Source organism: Lethenteron reissneri, chromosome 64 (assembly GCF_015708825.2).
Source record: "Lethenteron reissneri isolate LAM-NWPU_2019-01 chromosome 64, ASM1570882v1, whole genome shotgun sequence".
NCBI classification, from domain to species: Eukaryota; Metazoa; Chordata; class Hyperoartia; order Petromyzontiformes; family Petromyzontidae; genus Lethenteron; species Lethenteron reissneri.
This window is the reverse complement of record NC_083842.1, coordinates 8,594,520-8,615,183: the sequence shown is the minus strand read 5'-3', so window position 1 is coordinate 8,615,183 and position 20,664 is coordinate 8,594,520. Positions and strand designations below refer to the sequence as shown.

The 20,664-nt window shown below is 47.5% G+C and overlaps 1 protein-coding gene across 2 annotated transcripts in view; it reads left to right on the top strand.

The window, feature by feature from the left end:
- Positions 1-20,664, top strand: part of CORO1C (coronin 1C) — a 76,487-nt gene that overhangs the window by 44,010 nt on the left and 11,813 nt on the right. For both annotated transcript variants that reach the window (XM_061577540.1, XM_061577539.1), the window contains exons 4-9: positions 1,896-2,025; positions 3,241-3,422; positions 10,613-10,732; positions 13,470-13,574; positions 15,137-15,282; positions 18,082-18,139. In XM_061577540.1, coding sequence (XP_061433524.1) covers positions 1,896-2,025; positions 3,241-3,422; positions 10,613-10,732; positions 13,470-13,574; positions 15,137-15,282; positions 18,082-18,139 — 741 coding nt within the window. The remainder of the gene's footprint in view (positions 1-1,895; positions 2,026-3,240; positions 3,423-10,612; positions 10,733-13,469; positions 13,575-15,136; positions 15,283-18,081; positions 18,140-20,664) is intronic.

The window sequence follows — 20,664 nt, the reverse complement described above, 5'->3', positions numbered from 1 at the left end:
AATGGGCATTGGCCCTCCCCCCACAGCAATGTCCACGACAGTGTTGCCCGTCCGGCACCGCATACACACGCATACATACACACAGACATACACACAAACACACACATACATACACAGAAACACATACACACACGTACATAGACACATACATTCAGACACACAGACATACACATAAACACGTACAAAAAAACCCACATACATACACACACATACATATACACAAACACATACACACACATACATACACACATACATACAGACGCACAGACATACACATAAACACATACACACATAGACATGACCCGGCTTTGCCCGGGACTTGGATCCAGCACGGCCGGCCGCCTTTGTCTCCCCAGTGGCGATGTTAATACGCCACACCAGTTACTCGTTTTGAGGCTGAGTTCCTCCCTCGCCACTCTCCCTCCCTCGCCACTCTGCCTCCCTCACCACTCTGTAGAGGACGTGAAATTTGTATGAATTTACCTCAGAGTGGCGTGGTGGGTGTCGAGGCCTAGCACCGTGCAGAGCCTCCCGCCTCGCCTGATTTTCCCACCCGGCGAACGCTGGGTACGGGTGGCGTTCCTTCCCCCCGCCCCTAGCGCTCGAACAATACTGTGAAATGGCTATTATTTAATTATTTACGAAGCCTATGAAAGTGGCGAAGGCGTGGCTAGCCGTTGGCAGGGGCAACCGCCGTCCAATGAAAGTGCAGCCCTTGGCGAAGGCGTCGCTAGCCGTTGCCAGGTCCAATGAAAGCGGCGAAGGCGTCGCTAGCCGTTGCCAGGGGCAACCGCCGTCCAATGAAAGTGCGTATGGTCCGAAATCCACACACACACACACACAGACAGACAGACATTCACGATTTTATATATATAGATATAGTATTGTCATCAGAATGACATAAGTATACCAAGTTTGCAGTCGATACCACATTGGGAAGTGGGTTAAAATTGAGTTACAAAATTTTAGGATAGGAAAACGACAACAACAACAGACAGAGAATGAGTTAAATAAAAGCGTGTAATAAAAAAAACACGAAAATAATAATAGATTTTTTTTTTAATGTAATCGTGACTAAGAATCGTCATAATCGAATCGTGAGGGGTGTGATCTGGTTGGCTCAGAGCGGTCTCATTGGCTGAGCGAATGATGGGGGCGGGTACGTTTCCTCGTGTTCTCGCTCGTAAGCACTTTGCAAGATTTTTTGCGCTATAACGAATCAGCGTTCTACGGGGCCGCTCTAAGCGAGGTCTGCCTGTACCACTACTATTTCTAACACCTTCTTTCGGTAAAGTCACGTAGAAATAATAAAATAATAAAAATAAAACTATACAATTCTCGCGACGTTTCTATTGCAACACAAGCAATCATAATCAGGTGTGAAACTCACAGCAATAATTTTTTTGAAAAAAGTGGCGTTTTTTTCTTAAAATGTTCTTGCTGTGGTTTTCACACCTATGTATGGTTTTTGTCGAGCACCTTTTCGTTACGTCTCAAAGGTCATCCACCATATCGTTTAGAATCAACATGGGTTGAGAGTGTTTGCCCGCTATATATTTCCACACGATAATCCACTTCGTTGGGCCATCATTTGTGACCAGGTCGCTTCTGAAAAAGAGCTATTCAGCTCAGTGGGCCTTACCTGGTTAAAAAATATAATTTAATAGTTTAGTTAACCATGATAAATTCACCGCTGGTGTTAAGCCCCCCCCCCATCCCCCCGCAAGCCACCGAGCACTTTCACGTCAAATTATTGAATCGCTCCGTCTTCCACAGGAGACGTGCTTTGGGGCACCTTTTCCTCCTTTGGCTACCAATATGCGTGACCAGTCTCGTCAATGTGTGGTGCAATCTATTACGGTGTTGCTCACCGTGGTATGGTGCGTGGGATGCAGGTGTGGCAGATCCCTGACGCGGGGCTGTACCGCCCCATGACGGAGCCGGTCGTGTGCCTGGAGGGGCACTCACGGCGCGTGGGCATCGTGGCCTGGCATCCGACGGCTCGCAACATCCTCATGAGCGCAGGTGCTTCGTCAACACCGCCATCGTCAACACCGCCATCGTCAACACCACCATCGGCAACACCGCCATCGTCAACACCGCCATCGTCAACACCGCCATCGTCAACACCGCCATCGTCAACACCGCCATCGTCAACACCGCCATCGTCAACACCGCCATCGGCAACACCGCCATCGTCAACACCGCCATCGTCAACACCGCCATCGTCAACACCGCCATCGTCAACACCGCCATCGTCAACACCGCCATCGTCAACACCGCCATCGTCAACACCGCCATCGTCAACACCGCCATCGTCAACACCGCCATCGTCAACACCGCCATCGGCAACACCGCCATCGTCAACACCGCCATCGTCAACACCGCCATCGTCAACACCGCCATCGTCAACACCGCCATCGGCATCAATGTCATGAGCAGCAACTACCATCAGCAGCACTGGCATCATGAAGACCGCCATCAACATCACTGACATCAGCATCACTGCCACCATCAACACCGCCATCAACATCACTGCCATCAGCATCACTGCCACCATCAACACCGCCATCAACATCACGGCCATCAGCATCACTGCCACCATCAACACCGCCATCAACATCACTGCCATCAGCATCACTGCCATCATCAACACCGCCATCAACATCACTGCCATCAGCTTCACTCTCATCATCAACACCGCCATCGGCATCAATATCATGAGCAGCAACTGTCATCATCAACACTGTCATCAGCATCACTGGCATCATCAACACCGCCATCAACATCACTGACATCAGCATCACTGGCATCATCAACACCGCCATCAACATCACTGCCATCAGCATCACTGGCATCATCAACACCGCCATCGGTATCAATATCATGAGCAGCAACTGTCATCATCAACACTGCCATCAACATCACTGGCATCATCAGCCATGAACTATCCACTGCTGGGTGAAGGCCCCCCCCCCCAGTTGTCGTCGATTTTCATGGCGTCACAATGCAGCAAGCTCATCCACACGAGGTGATGTCTTCGCTCCATTTCCATGGGGGGACGTATTTTTGCCCGAGTTCCCCCATTTAACCGTCTTTCTGCTGTTAGTCTGCCGTCACCGCCACTTTGCGGTCGAATAGCGGCTGCGGCTGCTGCTGTTGTTATTGTGTTGTTGTTGTTGCCGCCGTGTGGGTGCGTAAACGGGGTCGCGGCCCCTCGCCGACCCTCCCCCGCCGCAGGCTGCGACAACGTCATCATCGTGTGGAACGTGGGCACAGGCGACGCCGTGCTCAGCCTGCCGGACCTGCACGGGGACCTCATCTACAGCGCGGCGTGGAACCGCGTGGGCTCGCTCGTGGTGACCGCGAGCCGAGACAAGCGCGTGCGCGTCATCGACCCCCGCAAGGGGTGCACCATCGCCGTACGTGACATGTGACCCCCCCCACCCCGCTGGTGGTGGAGGGGGCATTGTTGGGTCATGTGATTGATGGTGTGGTTCTGGCGACGAACGGTTACTCGCTTGCTGCACGGCCATCGTTTGGCCACCTCACCGTTCTCAGTATGATTTGGTGGGGGGGGTTGGGGGGGTTCACAGATCTCTCGAGCGATCCTCCAGCCCCTGTCTCCTAAGCACTGGATCTCAGGCCCATTCCACCGTGCCTATGTTAGTTTGAGCAGGAAACTGCGATGCACTTTCGAAACGCTGCTCGGATAGGGTCGAGCAACTTGGACGTTTGAAATAGAATGTGGGAAAAAACTAAAGGATTGTGGACGTGAATCAGGAAGAGGAGGTCGTGATGGGTGGAAGGAGGAGAGGTTACAGGAACAGGCGCAGGAAGGGCACCCAGAGGTCGACAGCCAAGGTGGTCAGACTCTCACAGCAGACCCTGTGGGTGTCAGGCGTCAACTTCGCAGCAGCTGTGGGAATCTAGCAGGGGGGACGAGAGTGATGGCAACAAGTGGGTGCATCATTGGCACCGGCCGTGGTGACTTATTGACCTATGCCGTTGATGTTGTGTCAGGATATATTAAGCCGGCAATGTTGAGATCCTGGGTTTTGAGCTCGAGGCCTGGGCGTCTCTAAGGATACTGATACTTGTCCACTGAGCATTGAGCCGGCAATGTTGAAAAATGCTGGCTCTGAGCCAAGGGTCTGGGTGTCTATCGTTATTTGCTCTTAAGTTTTTTTTCAGAGCGTTTAGAGTCATCATCGTCACGGCCCATGGGCAGATGGACCATGGGTGTCCACTGCACACGTCGTCATTTGTTTCCACTTTGCTTTGTCTTGTGCCATGGACAGATAGCGTTTAGAGAACGTGGCTGCAAAATACTTCCGCATGATACGGCACTTGTGGCGAGATCACTTCTGCGCATGTTCTCCCCGTGGTCTCGTGGATTTTTCTCCGGGTCCTCCGGTTTTTTCCTCCATGCGTTGAGAGTATTTGGCTGCTATACAGTTCCACATGATAAGCAAATTCTCTGAGCTATCATTTATGGCCTGGTCGCTTCTAAAAGAAAGAGCTATATAGCTCAGTGGGCCTTACGTTGAGCCCTAGTAGTGCCGTGTATCTTTCAGGAGGTTAATGATAATTCCTTTGTAAAGTCAATGATTCGTAGGTCTTGGGTTCGAGCCCTGCAGGTGTAGGGCATCTCTCTCCTGCCCTTTAATCATGTGGATTATGTCTATCTCATTGTGCTGAGCAAGCAATGTGGAGCCCCTGAATTCGAGCCCTGTTGCTGAGTGCCTTGATGTCGGTTGATGCTCGTTTAAGGACAATTAGCCAGTGGTGCCGATTGTCTAGGTTTTAGTCCTAGGGCTTCATTGCCTCTTTTCTCCACAGTGCTGAAGTCTCTGTGTCAGCGCATTGAGCCACTAGCGATTGCGCCATCTTGGGTTGGAGGCTGCGTCTCTCATCTCACAAGGCGTGTAAATTGGCATTACGCGTTCTGTGGAGAAGCAGATACAATACAGTTGGGATGCAATCGTGGATTCATGTCGCCTCTGTATGCAAGCACTTCTCAAGATGCTTACAGGAAGAGTGTAAATTGTCCCCGTGTACAGAAAGAGGCAGTCAGTCATAGACAGAATTAACAAGGAAAGCCTTGAGCCTGGACTTGAACAGGGTCAGGAAGCAGAGGTCGCAACCGGGTACCCGATACCCGTACCCTACCCGATACCCGGCTACCCATACCCGGCCGGGTACGGGTACCCGTTTGCGACCCTGGTGCGGCCGGGTACGGGTAGGCCGTGAGTCACTGGTGAGTAACCGTTTGTCACTCATTTCCCAACGTCTTGTCTCTTCTCACAATTCAAGTTCCTAGAATCAACTCACCCGCGCCTGCAACATGACTTCATCCCAGAGGACGCAATCGGGTACCCGTACCGGTACCCTACCCGATACCCAGCCGGGTATTGGGTAGGGTACGGGTACCCGTTTTCGACCCTGGTGCGGCCGGGTACGGGTAAGGAATCAAAACCCATTTGCGACCTCTGTCAGGAAGTCCTCAGCACGGCTGCTGGGGGAAGGGTCTTCCAGACAATGGCGGCAGCAGGAGAGAATGAGTGACCGCCCACTGAGTGACTGGGGTGCCTCGACAGAAAAACAGTATGAGATACTCCACAATGCTTATTAATCGCTAACGTGTGCCCACTTAATCTGCCTCCAGTGACTGCCCATGGAGCTTTGCCTTGGGGCCCAGGTTGTAAGAATGTGTGCCCGGTTCACGAGCTGGCATTCTATACTCTTTGGTTCTTTCGGTAAAGTCGTGTAGGTATAAAATAAAGTAAATCACGACGTTTCGGGCGCAACACAAGCGTCCGTCATCAGGTGGGAAAGCATGGTCTGCTGCTGAGGCAGACTGTTTTAAAAGGTTGAAATGGGTGTAGCTCAAGGGTCATAAAGAAGTGGCCGGGGCTAGTTATGTCAATGTGAGAAATTAGAGGGCACAGAAGTGGCTGTGTTAATGTGAGGGATTAGCATGATGTTAATGTGAGAAATTAGAGGGCACGGAAGTGGCTATGTTAATGTGAGGGATTAGCATGATGTTAAAGTGAGAAATAAGCATGTAACTGTAGAAAAGCTACACCCATTTCAAAACTTTTAAAATAGTCTGCCTCAGCAGCAGACCAAGCTTTCCCACCTGATGATGGACGCTTGTGTTGCGCCCGAAACGTCGTGATTTATTTTATTTTACACCTACGTGACTTTACCGAAAGAACCAAAGAGTATGGATGCCCTGCAGTCGCGAAAGCTTCAAATCAAGGCTGGCGTTCTACGTTTCGTGTAACCTGCGCCGCTGAAGCGAGCGCATATTTACCCACCGCTTGCCATGTTACTGTGCGTGCGTAACGGTGTCTGACGCTGCACAGCTGTACGTTCCCATCAAGTTGCAGGCCGCGATGCACATTACAATGCGGCCAACCGGTGTCTAAACCTGCAGAGCGTTGACGTCCACCTCCACCACCCCTCGGTTGACTCAGCCTAAACATTTGTTTGGTGAGAGAGCTCAAGAGAGGGCCCCCCCCTCTAGGGGGTGTATTGTCCCCAACTCTTCCACGCTGGACAGATGTCTTGGGAGAGGTGGGGGGCTACCCACACTTCACCCCCACCACACGTGGCGTGCCAATCGATCAACTGTGATGAACGAATTTACACTGATGGGTAGACAGAGATGGTGGGGGCTGGGATGTGGGTTTAATAAACTAGCCCCATTGTTTCTAATTGCGGCGCCGGGAAATAGAACCCAATTGGCGACCTCCACGTTGTAAATCCAGCACCCAAAATGTTGAACTTTGTTCGCACCGTATGATACCCGTCCATATGTGTACTATGTATATATAATGTGGACTCGCTAATAGGGGTTTTACCCCTTTTTTCTGGCAACAAAATTGACTCCTTTTGCAAGGAATCATGTTTACATTAACCACAATACTTGCAGTGAAAATGCAAACAAAAAAACAATACTCTGATTATTTATTCATGCATCGTCCTTGTAACTCATTGGTCCACACCAGAGACAGCTTTTCTTAGAGCCTAGTCTGTGGATTCGTTCCATTTGAAATGCAACCGTATCTCGTCAAATTGTACACAATAGAGGGGACGTGCAGTCCAGCCCTTCACAGCGGGATTTGTCTGAGCGGGCAACACTCTGTACCAGTTTCAACCTTCTGAGTTTCATCAGCAGAGTCAGACCTCACAAGCCTTGGTTGCCCGCAGAACGTGCTTTGTACTGGCAGGGTCTCCAGAGGTAAATAGGGCGGCTCCTGCCAATAACATCCGGCCAACAAAACATCAAAGCACTCCTCCCACGGGATCTTGCCTCTGCTTGAGGATGAACTAATTGCCGTCGAAATGTAAATGGGCAAGGAATTTTTAATCGCGTGGATATACAGCCTTTTGAAAATCCACTGCCGGATGACGGCGGGTCGTGGGTTGGTGGTAAAGATGGGGAGCATTGGTGTGGGAACACAGAAGTGCAGTGCCGTACACCGATGCATTTTCTGCACTGCCTTCTCTTGCTCATAACGTGGCCTATAACACCTGTTATTCATGGTGTTTGTCCGTTGCGTCTCTATTCAGGCTAAACCCTGCTTAGCTTCTGAGACCTGGCCATAGGGTTTCGGGTTGCTTAATCGTTTAAAAGGGGGGGAAAAATAACAAAACATTTCCTCGCTTGAGCTCTGGTCTTTCTACCAGATGCATATTTCCCAGCGGTAATAGTTTGTTAAATGGAGACGATGTCCTTAACGCGAACGGGTGAATTGTTTCGATTTAAAGCTTTCGTGACTGCAGGGATTCATCTTCTTGGTTCTTTCGGTAAAGTCACGTAGAAGGGAAGTAATAAAATAATAAAACATAATAAAACAATTCTCACGACGTTTCGGCCACAATGCAAGCAGCCGTCCTCAGGTGAAAACTAGGTCTGTCGAGGCGACAGCGTCGCCTGAGGACGGCTGCTTGCGTTGTGGCCGAAACGTCGTGAGAATTGTTTTATTATGTTTTTTACTTTTTATTATTTTATTACTTCCCTTCTACGTGACTTTACCGAAAGAACCAAGAAGAAGGGTGAATTGTTGCATTTGAATGTGCATCCTGAGAGCCTCGTTGATGAGAAAACTGAGATTGTTTTCTTATTGATAATTTTAATCCAGACTGTCTCCCAGCACGTGTGACCAATGCATGTGCGTGTGTGCACGTGTGTTTGTTTGTGTCTGCCTCTCGCACTAACAGCTAACGCGCCGTCTTGCAGCAGCAGCCCGGTACGCACGTTTTCGACTCAATCGGTTCACAATTCAACATAACACATCGCGTCCGTCTCTCCCCTTGCATGCGTGTGACCCCGTGTATACAAAGTATGTGCGGAGCGGTTAGCACCCTGCACTATCCAACCTGGTGACCCGAGTTCAATTCCTGCTCCTGCTGGCCAACACCAGTGACGATTATCTGGACTGGTCCTGGGCCTCCCTTAGGTCTACTCAGCCTCAATAAATAATCTGGTGCGGTGTGTAAACATCACCGCTGGGGAGACAAAGGCGCTCGGGCGTATTGCTGGCCACCCACTCCCTCGTGTGCCGTGCTGACCTTCATAGATGCTCGCTAACAGCACTTGCCCCTACAGTCTGTTAAGGCTACACGCGGGATCTTTGTCTTGTTGTGGAGAGTTGTAGTGTAGCGGTTAGCGCACTCTTGACAAACCATAGCGACCCGAGTTCGATTTGCGCTCAGCTCAACATTATTTGTGAGTATTAGAACCGATCTTATGTCTCCCATAGGTCGACTCAGCCATAAATGCGTATCTGGTGCATTGTCTAAACATCAGTACTGGGGGGAACAACGGACGGTTGGATGTTTTTTTTGGCCACCGACCCCCTCTCGTGTGCCATGCCGGCCTTAATAGGTGCTCGCTAACAGCACTTGACGTGTGTGTGACACGCCCATGTGTACGTGATTGACACCAGTGTGCATGTGCGTGTGTTGAGAAGATGACCCTGTATGTGTATGATTTTGTGCGTGTGTGTGTATGTGGCATTGAATCACGGTGCTTTTTTCTGGAGGTCTTTGCTGGACATTCCTGGATTTTTCTGTTTGCGAGTAGTCACTTTAAGATGTTTTCTTGTTTGTGTGTTTTTTGTTTGTTGCGGTTGCACCAGACTCAAGAGCCGAATGGCTCACAGGGCTATTCAAAATTAATGAAACTGACACATAGGTAATATGACCCTGTATGTGTATGATTTTGTGTGTGTATGTGACACATATGGCCCTGTGTATGCGTTTTCGTGACACACACGTGGGAGGTGCATGCGTGACACCCTTGCATGGGTGTGTGCGTGTTGGCAGATTACTTTGTGTCTGTATATCCCTGCCCACGACCCACCCCGGGTTTCGCCCGGCTGGATTTTGTGAGGAGCTCACAGATCCTTGAAAGATCTGGACAGCGTCCCATCGGTGAGCTCCACCGGCAGGCGAGGCCGCATTGGCTGGGCCATGTAGCCTCCATGCCTATTCAACTCGTGCCAGACTAAGGAGGGCAATATGGGCACATTCTAGATTTGAAGTTTTCGTGACTGCAGCGATCCATACTCTTTGGTTCTTTCGGTAAAGTCACGTAGGTAGAAAAATATAAAATTAATTGAATAAAACATTTTCTTGCTGTAGTTCTCACGGCTAATGATGATTGCTTGTGTTGCAATGGAAAAGTCGTGATTCAATTTATTTTATATTTTATCCCTACGTGTAATATGAGCATAGCACAGGCTGAAAACGAGTGAAATAGGCTGACGTGGCACAGGAGGATATGTAGCTGAGTGGACTTGCTAATGACTGGTAATCAATGGGGCATCTATGGAGGAGGCTGGTGAGGGACGCTACTGGGCAGTTAGAGGGCGCAATAACGGAGGACAGAGGAGCGACGCTCACAACAATGAGCCGAGCGCTGGGCAGCTAAAACACAGCCCAGCTGGTGCATCTGCCAGTCGTCACATCCAACCCGTGGAACCTTGGTTCTGTCCCATGGCCTCCTGTCAGCCGAACCTTTGGCGATTTACGTAGCCTCAACGTGCACCCAGCCTGGCACGAACGCTGCGGTGACATCAACGCCACCGAGTGGTGAACGGCGACTGTTGTTGTTTTGTTGCTGTATCCAAATGTGCGCGGGGAGGAGAGAATAACTCCCGTGTGTACGACCGTGTGTGTGTGTGTGCATTGCTTGTGTGTGTGTGTACGACCCCGTGTGGATGACCCCAGCGCGACCCATGTGACCGTGCGTGTGTGTATGACTGTAGGAGCTTGTGTTGGGGTGTAGCAGTTACCACGCTGCGCTACGAACCCGGCGACCCGAGTTGGAATTCCCGCTCACGGCCAACAACCAGTGACGATTATCTGAACCGGTCCTGGGCTCCCTTAGGTCGGCTCAGCCTCAAATGAGTACCTGGCGTGGTGTATAAGCATCAGCGTTTTTGAGGAGATAAAGATGACCTGGCATGTTACTCCCCCCCCCCCCCCCCCATCGTTTGTCATTGCCGGCCTTCGTAAGTGTCTCGCGGAACAGCACTTGCCCCGACAGTATGTTGAAGGCTATACAGGGCATCTTTGCCTTTGTGTGCGCGTGCAGGAGAGGATGACCCCACACGAGGGCATCCGCCCGATGCGTGCGCTCTTCACGAGGGACGACCTCGTCTTCACCACCGGCTTCACGCGCATGAGCGAGCGCCAGTTCGGCCTCTGGGACCCGGTGAGACTTCCAACAACAACAACAACACGCGCGCGCGCAACATAGAATGTACACGCAATGCGTGCAAAGACAAGCAGTCCCCCCCCCCCCCCCGTAACGCCCTTCACCAACTCTTTGTTTGGTTCTTTCGGTAAAGTCATGTGGGTATAAAAGAAAATAGATCACGACGTTTCGGGTGCAACAGAAGCTGTCCGTCATCAGGTGGGAAAGCATGGTCTGTCGTTGATGCAGATTGTTTTAAAAGGGTTGAAATGGGTGTAGCTCAAGGGTCATAATTGTGGCACATTAGGAATGGATCACTCTTTTAAGTGTGTCCTTGTGCAGCAAGGGAGTAAAGTGTGGTTCTGTGAAAGTCCTGATGTGCTGTGCAGTGCGTCAATGCATGTGTGTACAGCAGCATGTGATGACTGAGTCGGACGCTGTAGGTGGCTGGCAGGGTTAATGAATAACCGCACGTGTAAACCAGCCACGTGGTTAATGGCGTCTCGGAAGCATTGCTGCGTGTAACACGCGCTGTTGCATTTTACAGGTAAAGGACCCAAAGGTTGTTTTTGATCGTTATATAAATGTTCTACACTTGTTCTAGACTTGTTTTAGACTTTAAGCTTGGCTTTGAATTGTTCGTTTGTGATATATGCAATTAGAGGCGTTTTAGCACTGTGCATTGTAAAGGGATGACGCACTGTAATTAGTTACTGTCATTGTAATTCTCTAACTCTAATACTGTTTAGTCTATAACCATGCCCATGTACCCAGAGTATGACTACTTGCAATGCTATTGAGCATAGAACACATGTAAAGTAGTAAGCTGTACAATGGTGATATACAGTACGTATACTGTACACATACAGTACATATAATGGGTGTAAGATACCGATAGAAGTGGATGGTATAGACATACAGCTTAGGATTAAAGTAATATTCGAATAGTGATGTGCAAATGTGATTGTCAAAGACAAAGATGGTTTATCAGCAGTAGAATTGGGTTTAAGAGAAAGGGTTAATGAATAACCGCACGTGTAAACCAGCCACATGGTTAATGGCGTCTCAGAAGATTTTCTGCTGTGTAACACGCGCTGTTGCATTTTACAGAGTGACGGTGCTGTTCTTCCCAAGATTCATATGAACCACAATAAATAAATGTGCTTGCCCTCGATTTGGAGCACCTGCCCACGTTCCTTCATCTCGAGTGTGCAACATAATGAAGTGGCCGGGGCTAGTGATGTTAGTGTGAGACATTAACATGCAACTGTAAGATAGTAGAGTGGCCTCCTAAACAAGGGCACGGAAGTGGCTATGTTAATGTGAGAGATTAGCATGATGTTAATGCGAGAAATTAGAGGGCACGGAAGTGGCTATGTTAATGTGAGAGATTAGCATGATGTTAATGCGAGAAATTAGAGGGCACGGAAGTGGCTATGTTAATGTGAGAGATTAGCATGATGTTAATGTGATCAATTAGAGGGCACGGAAGTGGCTATGTTAATGTGAGGGATTAGCATGATGTTAATGTGAGTAATTAGAGGGCACGGAAGTGGCTATGTTAATGTGAGAGATTAGCATGATGTTAATGTGAGAAATTAGAGGGCACGGAAGTGGCTATGTTAATGTGAGGGATTAGCATGATATTAATGCGAGGAATTAGAGGGCATGGAAGTGGCTATGTTAATGTGAGAGATTAGCATGATGTTAATGTGAGGAATTAGAGGGCACGGAAGTGGCTATGTTAATGTGAGGGATTAGCATGATGTTAATGTGAGTAATTAGAGGGCACGGAAGTGGCTATGTTAATGTGAGATTAGCAGATGTTCATGTGAGAAATTAGAGGGCACGGAAGTGGCTATGTTAATGTGAGGGATTAGCATGATATTAATGCGAGGAATTAGAGGGCATGGAAGTGGCTATGTTAATGTGAGAGATTAGCATGATGTTAATGTGAGGAATTAGAGGGCACGGAAGTGGCTATGTTAATGTGAGGGATTAGCATGATGTTAATGTGAGTAATTAGAGGGCACGGAAGTGGCTATGTTAATGTGAGAGATTAGCATAATGTTCATGTGAGAAATTAGAGGGCACGGAAGTGGCTATGTTAATGTGAGGGATTAGCATGATGTTAATGCGAGAAATTAGAGGGCACGGAAGTGGCTATGTTAATGTGAGAGATTAGCATGATGTTAATGTGAGAAATTAGAGGGCACGGAAGTGGCTATGTTAATGTGAGAGATTAGCATGATGTTCATGTGGCTCGCCTCCCTGTGACGTCGATACGCACGACGGCATGTCGCGGCGCCACGCGTCATATGCGATGTGACGTCGTAGTTGGGCGCTAGTCGGGCGGTAGTGGCGTTGTGGAGATGAGGGTTTGGTGAATCTCCCTTCCCGTGGGCATTTTAGATGTCATACCCTGTGACGCGCCAGGTGAAGGCAATATAGCAAGCGGACTAAACTCCGTCCATTTCAATCTGTATGGGGATCGAGTATTGCTCCCCCGTCATGCGCGTTGGGTTTTCACCGTGTGCTCTGCTTTCCTCCCACGTGGCTGCAAACAGCGGACCTCTCCTGTAAAATAGTCCTCGGACTCGGTGTGACTATGCTTGGATCAATAAGTAATGCGTTTTTTTTATTATCATCCCGCTGTGCACCTCGTGACGGCGACGCTATGATCGCGAAGTGAATACTCACATCGGCAAGCGTCACGAAACCGACGCACGTGCCTGATTTTTCTTCCTTGTTTCAGAAAAAATTCGAAGAGCCTATCACGCTGCAGGAGCTCGACTCGAGCAATGGAGTCCTCATCCCGTACTACGACATGGACACAAACATCATCTACCTGTGCGGAAAGGTACACTCGGGTTTTCCCTGCCGCGAGCCTCCAACCGGTCTGATCGCAGCACCTGGGTCTCCAACTCTGACACCGGCGTCTGTACGAAGGCCATTCATCAAGGTCTTTGGGTCTCCTCCCATCGGCTCCCTGTCATCATCAGCTCCTTTAGAACTGCGTTTTGTGTTGCGTGTGTTGTCCTTCCCCCGCGCCTCCGATTTGCATGGTTGACTAAGTGAGAAGCTCAACATATAATACTGTAATAGGGGTTTTCCCCCTATTTTTTGGCAACAAAACTGAAACCTTTTTACAAGGATTCATGTCTGCATTAACCACAACACTTGCAAAAAAAATATTATGATTATGCATATATTATCATAGTTTTTTTTGCATTTGACTGCAAGTATTGTGGTTAATGCAGACATGAATCCTCGTTAAAAGGTTTCAGTTTTGTTGCCAGAAAAAAGGGGGAAAACCCCTATTATTATATTTTGGTACTGGCAAAGGAGGTCTAATGATGAAACTCAACATACCTACATCAACCATTCACCACTTTCACTCCCATTGATTAGGTCTGTCCATCCTCACCTCCCAATGAGCGAGCCTTCAAACCCCAGTCCTAGCACATGTGTCCATCTGCGATCTCCACCTCGCGAGCCTCTTCCACCGCACCTATAACATCTGTGTCAGTCCACCTGTGACCCCCTCCCCCTGTCTCCAAGCTTATTTTACTCTCCATTATCCATTAGCAAGCCTTGACTCCACGTGCAGCAGAATGGTCTATACCGTAACAACCCAGCAATGTCTTCACTGGCGTCTTTCTGTGTGCGCCTCTGCGTGTGTGTATGTCTCTTGGTGTGGTGTTGCTCCGGTTATCCCTCTGGGCTACCCAAAACATCTTTCCCCGTGTGTCTTCTTTGTGTATGTACCTCGTGTCCGTCCACGAGTCCTTGTCCCCTGTTTCACGTTGGTGTGTTCAGCCTAGAAGATGAACACAAAAAATTGAGCAGTCTTTTGAAATGCGTGGTCAACCAGGTTAGTGTCTTAACTGTGTTGTTGGTCGACTGGTTTGCATCGCGTTGTGTTTCTAAGGTTTGTTGAGTTTCTCGTCTCCCATCTTCTTGCTGTATTTGCCTCCGTGCAGTTTGCCGTTCTGTGCATGCTATGTACGCGGTGTCCCTCTGTGTGTCCCCTCGCTGTGTGTTTCACCCCATTCCCACCTGATGATGAGCGCTTGTGTTGCGTTTGAAACGTCGTGATTTATTTTAATTTAATTTTATTTATTTAAATTTTATTTTATTTCTACACACTTGACTTTACCGAAAAAAAACCCTATGAGTATAATGCTTTCACTGCCCATAATGCACACGTCTCTACCTCCCTGTCAATGAGCCCTCCTCACTACTAAATGAGGATCTGGTGTGGTGTGTAAACATCGCCGCTGGGGTGACAAAGGCAGTCGGACGTGGCGCTGGCCACCCACTCCCTCGTGTACCACTGCTGGCCTTGATAGGTGCTCGCGAACTTGCCCCAAAAGTCTATCGAGGCTATACGGGGGATATTTGTCTTCGTGTGCGTGCCAGGGCGACTGCACGATCCGCTATTTCGAGGTCACTCCGGAACCTCCCTACGTCCACTTCTTGAACCTTTTCAGCAGCAAGGAGCCTCAGCGCGGCATGGGCTTCATGCCCAAGCGTGGCCTGGACGTCAACAAGTGTGAGATCGCGAGGTACGCGCGCGTGTGGTGTGTGTGTGTGGTGTGCAAGAGCATACATTCATGAGACTTGAGAACCCGGTTTTTATCGCGGGCATCTGAATCCCGGATTTTCTAACCGTAGGATCTCAGTGGTGTTGGCTCAGTGCTTTAATCTCTGAGCCACTCGGCCACTCAGCCAATTACTTTTAAGCAGCGCGTTGTAGAGGCTGGTAGAGGCTGTGTCGTCCTACAGCCTTTATTGTGGGTTTTGCGGATCCAAATCTAGGATCACAGCGGTGCCAACTGTGCCCCCTGACCTTTGAGCTGCCATGTGCCACCTCAACCACGTGGCTCCCACAGGTTAGCGCTCACGGTCGTGGGGAGACGTCCACCGATTGTATTAACGACTGAGCAGATCCATCGTGTTATAAACAACTCCGGTTAAAAAAAACTATCCCACTTTGTCCTATTTATTCCAGTTTTTATATTCAGTCTGTTCTCCTATAACAATGGTGAACACACTTTTTCTGGGGTGCTGATTCCAAATCTGGCATCAGTTTTTGTCTATCACATCAGGGGTTTGAGATATCAAATATTACATTTTCAATAAAAACTGCAGAAGAAAAATATTAAATAAATGTGGATATCTACATAAAATGCTATTATAAACACACTATCCTAAAAATACAGCACCATATTTTAACACTAAAGCAGTCACTGACTCGAGCAAAATCAATGAAAATGGGGTATGCCGATAGCATAAAAATGAGATGTGATAGAGCAAATCTGAGATCAAATTTGGAATCAGCACCCTGAAATTAGTCTAAAACAGCTGCAAAGTCCAGGCCAGAAAAACATGTTTTTTTGTTGTTGACCAGTGTAATGCATGTTTTGATAACGCGAATTGCAGATAATGCTATGAATCTATTAAGGAACACATTTTTTATGACGCTAATTGGATATAACTCGATTAAGTTAACAGAACTACGTCGCGTGAGTAGGAATAAGCGGCTGTACGGCTGCCTCGGCGTAGCATCACAGCAAGGCTGGGGATGCTGCTGGATGCTTCTAGATGCTACCCACGTGCCTCAGTCTTTGTTCGGCTTGCATACGCATCTCACATGTTATCGCAGACTGTGCTTTACCGTACATTATATACTAGCTACTTTGCCCGTCCTAGGACGGAAGCTGTAATATTGACGAAAAAGTTGAGCAGAGTATTATTGTATCTTGTGTCAATTTAATGGCAGTGAATCTTGCACGAAAGTACGTCATCAAACACTTCACTGCATTTCACTGTAGCACTGTATTAATGGCAGAGATTCTTGCACAAAACTACATCATAAAACACCTCACTTCACTGTCACTGTAGCACTGTATATCACTGTACCTTCAATTTGTTCAAATTCACTTGCTCTGATTCTTTATTCTCCTCTGCTTTCGGTCGCTGGGGTTGAAATAAATTGGAAATCGATACAATATGTGGAAAATCACCGAGAAATGTACTATTTTACCATAATGTAGAAGCATCAATTAGACTTACCTTTCGTCTCAAGTGCTGAAGAAATAAATAAAGACACCAAATCCACTTTGTTGCTGCGTAGAATTATTTATTAGATTCACTTTCAATAAAGAAACGTCAAACTTAGAGCGAATTTGCGAAAACAAAAATGTATTTCCGCTCGACCTTCTGCGTGAGTGTAGAAATCCACCCGCTCATGAATATTAATGACGGGGGGGGGGGTGCGGCATGTGGAGTGACGTCACGCGCGTTACACACAAATAGACATTCTTGGCTCATTGTAGTAGTAATTATTTATTGTAACAAGATTCTTTAGGAATCTCGATTCTTTAGGAACACGAATACCATGTTACAGGAGAACGGACGATATGTATGATGCAAGGGCCTGCTTTTCTGGTTTTGTAGTGTGGCTTCTTGAATCTCTTCCACATTTTTTATTGTTTCACATAAACTTTATGGCGGGACTCCCGGATCCCGAAAAAAAAAAAAAATCGTAATTAATTAATTTATTTTTGGCGACTCCTTCCCACCGCGCACATAAACACCGTGACCGAACTGGCGCGGATCATTCTGTTGTCATATCGTGTCCAAGCGTAGCGGCGAGGACGAATGCGCATGAGAAACAAAACTTTGAAACTTTGATTAGCCCGTCGTGTAGAGCTCGTCGAGAGGAATAGATTGCCGTGTCGTTCGCCTTCAACAGACGTAAAATGACGATTTAAAGCTTTCGTGACTGCAGGGATTCATATTATTGGTTCTTTCGGTAAAGTCACGTAGAAGGGAAATAATAAAATAGTAAACATAAAACAAAATAAAATTCTCACGACGTTTCGGCCACAACGCAGGCAGCCGTCCTCAGGTGAAGAACAGAGCTGAGGACGGCTGCTTGCGTTGTGGCCGAAACGTCGTGAGAATTTTATTATGTTTTATTTTATTATTTTATTATTTTCCTTCTACGTGACTTTATCGAAAGAACCAATAATATAAAAAGACAAAATGACGTCGCAACGCAGTTTATGTTGAGAGCCGGGGGCTTATGGGACCCCGTGGTTCTGCCATAAGGTTCATATACTGCATGCAGCCTGTTTCAGGTTTATACATACATTTCAAGTTGGATACATTTACTGTCCGTTCCAAGGTCTGAAAACACATTTTGGCTTAAAAGGCCATTGTAGATTTTGGCATCGGCTCCAGCTTTTACAAATTTGTCCCAGGCTTCATGATGCATTAGAGATTTAGCAATTTGAAGCTGGCATCATAAATACGGTGAATGTTTTATAACTTGTTCTAGGTTTTGCAATCTCTTCCAGGTTTTACAAGCTGCATGAACGCAGATGTGAGCCCATCATCATGACCGTGCCCAGGAAGGTAAGGACACCTTATCTTGCTGCAGTAGCAGCAGCAGCAGCAGCAATAGTGGTTGTAAATATTATGTAATTGGGTAAAAGCTCGCTGAGGCTAAAGGTCTCTTTCGCAATATAAATCTCCGAGCAGTGAAATTCGGAATAGATTTCGCAATGGAAAGTGTTTTCGTGCACCATTCGTACAAAATCATAACATTGAAACAAAATTGAGTTCACCTTGATTACATAGGTAAAGGTTCAGCCCTGATGTTGCTCGCTCATGCCACTGCTGTGGGATGGGGGCCTCCACTAGAGGGTAGCTCAAGAGAGCCCCCCCTCTAGGGGGTATATTGTCCCAACTCTTCCACAATGGACAGGCGTCTTGGAAGAGGCGGGGGTACCACCACTTTACCCCACCACACGTGGCGTGCCGATCGACTAACTGTGCTGAACCCATTGACACTGATGGGTTAGACATAGATTGTGGGGGTTTAATAAATTAGCCCCATTGTTGCGAATTGCCGCGCCGGGAAATAAAAACCCTACTGGCGACCTCAACGTTGTAAATCCAGCACCCAAAATGTGCGCGCGTGTATGTTGAACTTCTTTCGCACCGTACGTAGCCAACCGTGCTAATCGAAGGTGCGGGGGAAGGACAACTGAACTTAACATAAAAAGCGGTTCTGAAGAAATTAGTTTTCAATTTAGATTTCAAAGTGCGTAGCTCCAGATTGCTTCGTAACATCGGAAGTAAGGGTGTTCCAGACGGTTTATTCAGATACATTTAGCTTATTCTTAAAATTGTATTGTAATGTTTTATATAATGTAATAGCTTCAGCTAAATCTGGCTAGGTGGTGCTGTGATTGACTCACACTTGGAAGGGTTCACATTCAAATTCTGCTTAGGGGTTGGACTCATTCCATAATACCTCAGAGATCAATAAAACATGTATGATTTTGGTATGGATAAACTGGCCCCCACCACGAAAAATGTGGAATTTCCACTGCTGGCACAGGGCTTAAGTTTCAAATAACACACAATAGCGTACAAAAGCACTAAGACTGTGTGCATTATGCAAAAAACTATCAACAGTTCCTGAAGAAGTGCATTGTGGTCTTTGTGTATTTGGTCATCACTGACTGCTGCCTTCAGATGGTCACATCTACTCAGATTTTTTTGATGGTGTCCTTAGACAATCAGGAACTACTGCTGTTTTTTTGCATCATGCACAGAGGCTGGAGTGCTTTGTATAAGTTTTCGTGTGTTGTTTGAAACCTACGATTGTCCAGCCTGCAACGTCATTCTGTTTTGGTGAGGGTTTTCTCGTCATTGACAGACTTGACGACACCAGGAGCTGCCAACAGACACAATCGTAGATTGGGCCACGATGCCTCGCACTCCCGGTGACGCGATGTTTTATCCTGGGCACGGGTGCAACTATTGGGTATGCAGCGTGATGCGACACATAGATGCCCAGTCGGCCGCAAGGGGGCCCCCGAATCAACAGATGAAACGAGGACAAAATGTTAAGAAAAATTATTCGAATTCTTTTTTTTCTCTCCAAAATTAACCATGAATGCTAAAAAAAACATCGTTACAAATGAAGAAAAATTAATATTTCCGAAGAAAAAAAATACGTAGCGTAAAATATTAGTAGCGCTACTGGTGTTTGTTACTGAACCCCAGGATTGAAAGCAAGAGGCATGATAACTTAATTGTGAGTTTTTTTTACCTTTAAATATTTTCTAATAATACTGTCACTGTGAGACAGTATTATTGTATACAGGTAAAAAAAAAACATCCGTAGCTATTTCAGTAAAAGTAAAGTCGGGAGAAAGGAGGGGGGAGTGGGCACACGATCGTATGATGCATACCCCCGTTGAAATAGGTCAATGCGCCCCTGAATCTCGGCCATATGCAACCTTACAGGCAAGTGATATCTGAGCTGGCCGTGGTTCTCCTCTAGCAGGTCGACTCAGCCTTAAGTGAGTGGCTGGCTCCAGGGTGTGTGAACATAAGCACTTGGAAGACCGACGCAGCCGGGCGTAATGCCGGTCGCGTCACGCGTTCATGTGCCGTGCCGCCTATTTAATAATAATTTACAATCTTTACCGATCATATCTGGATTCGAACGATGTCCATTTCGCCTAGATCAGTGGTTCTCAACCTTTTTCTGGCTACTGTACCCCCGTGTTGAATTTTTGTTTCAACCGAGTGCCCCCCTTGCCGCAGCTAACGTGGTTCTGAGAAATAAATGTGAATAATGAACAATAGTATTTTAACCAGTTGTCCATTTTGTGAGGTATCCTAACTAGATAAGTAACTGCATGGGAATAAAACAAAATCAACGGGACGCTCAGCATGCGTGACCTATTTTGCTCGCGCTTGCAGGCGACGCTCGGAAACCACATTGTCTACGATCAATGAGTTTAGAAAGGTCTTTTATATCGGTCTAGGTTACCATATTGATTTCAATTTTATCTCTTGGTTCTTTCGGTAAAGTCACGTAGAAAGAGAAAATATTAAATTAAATAATGGCATACGACGTT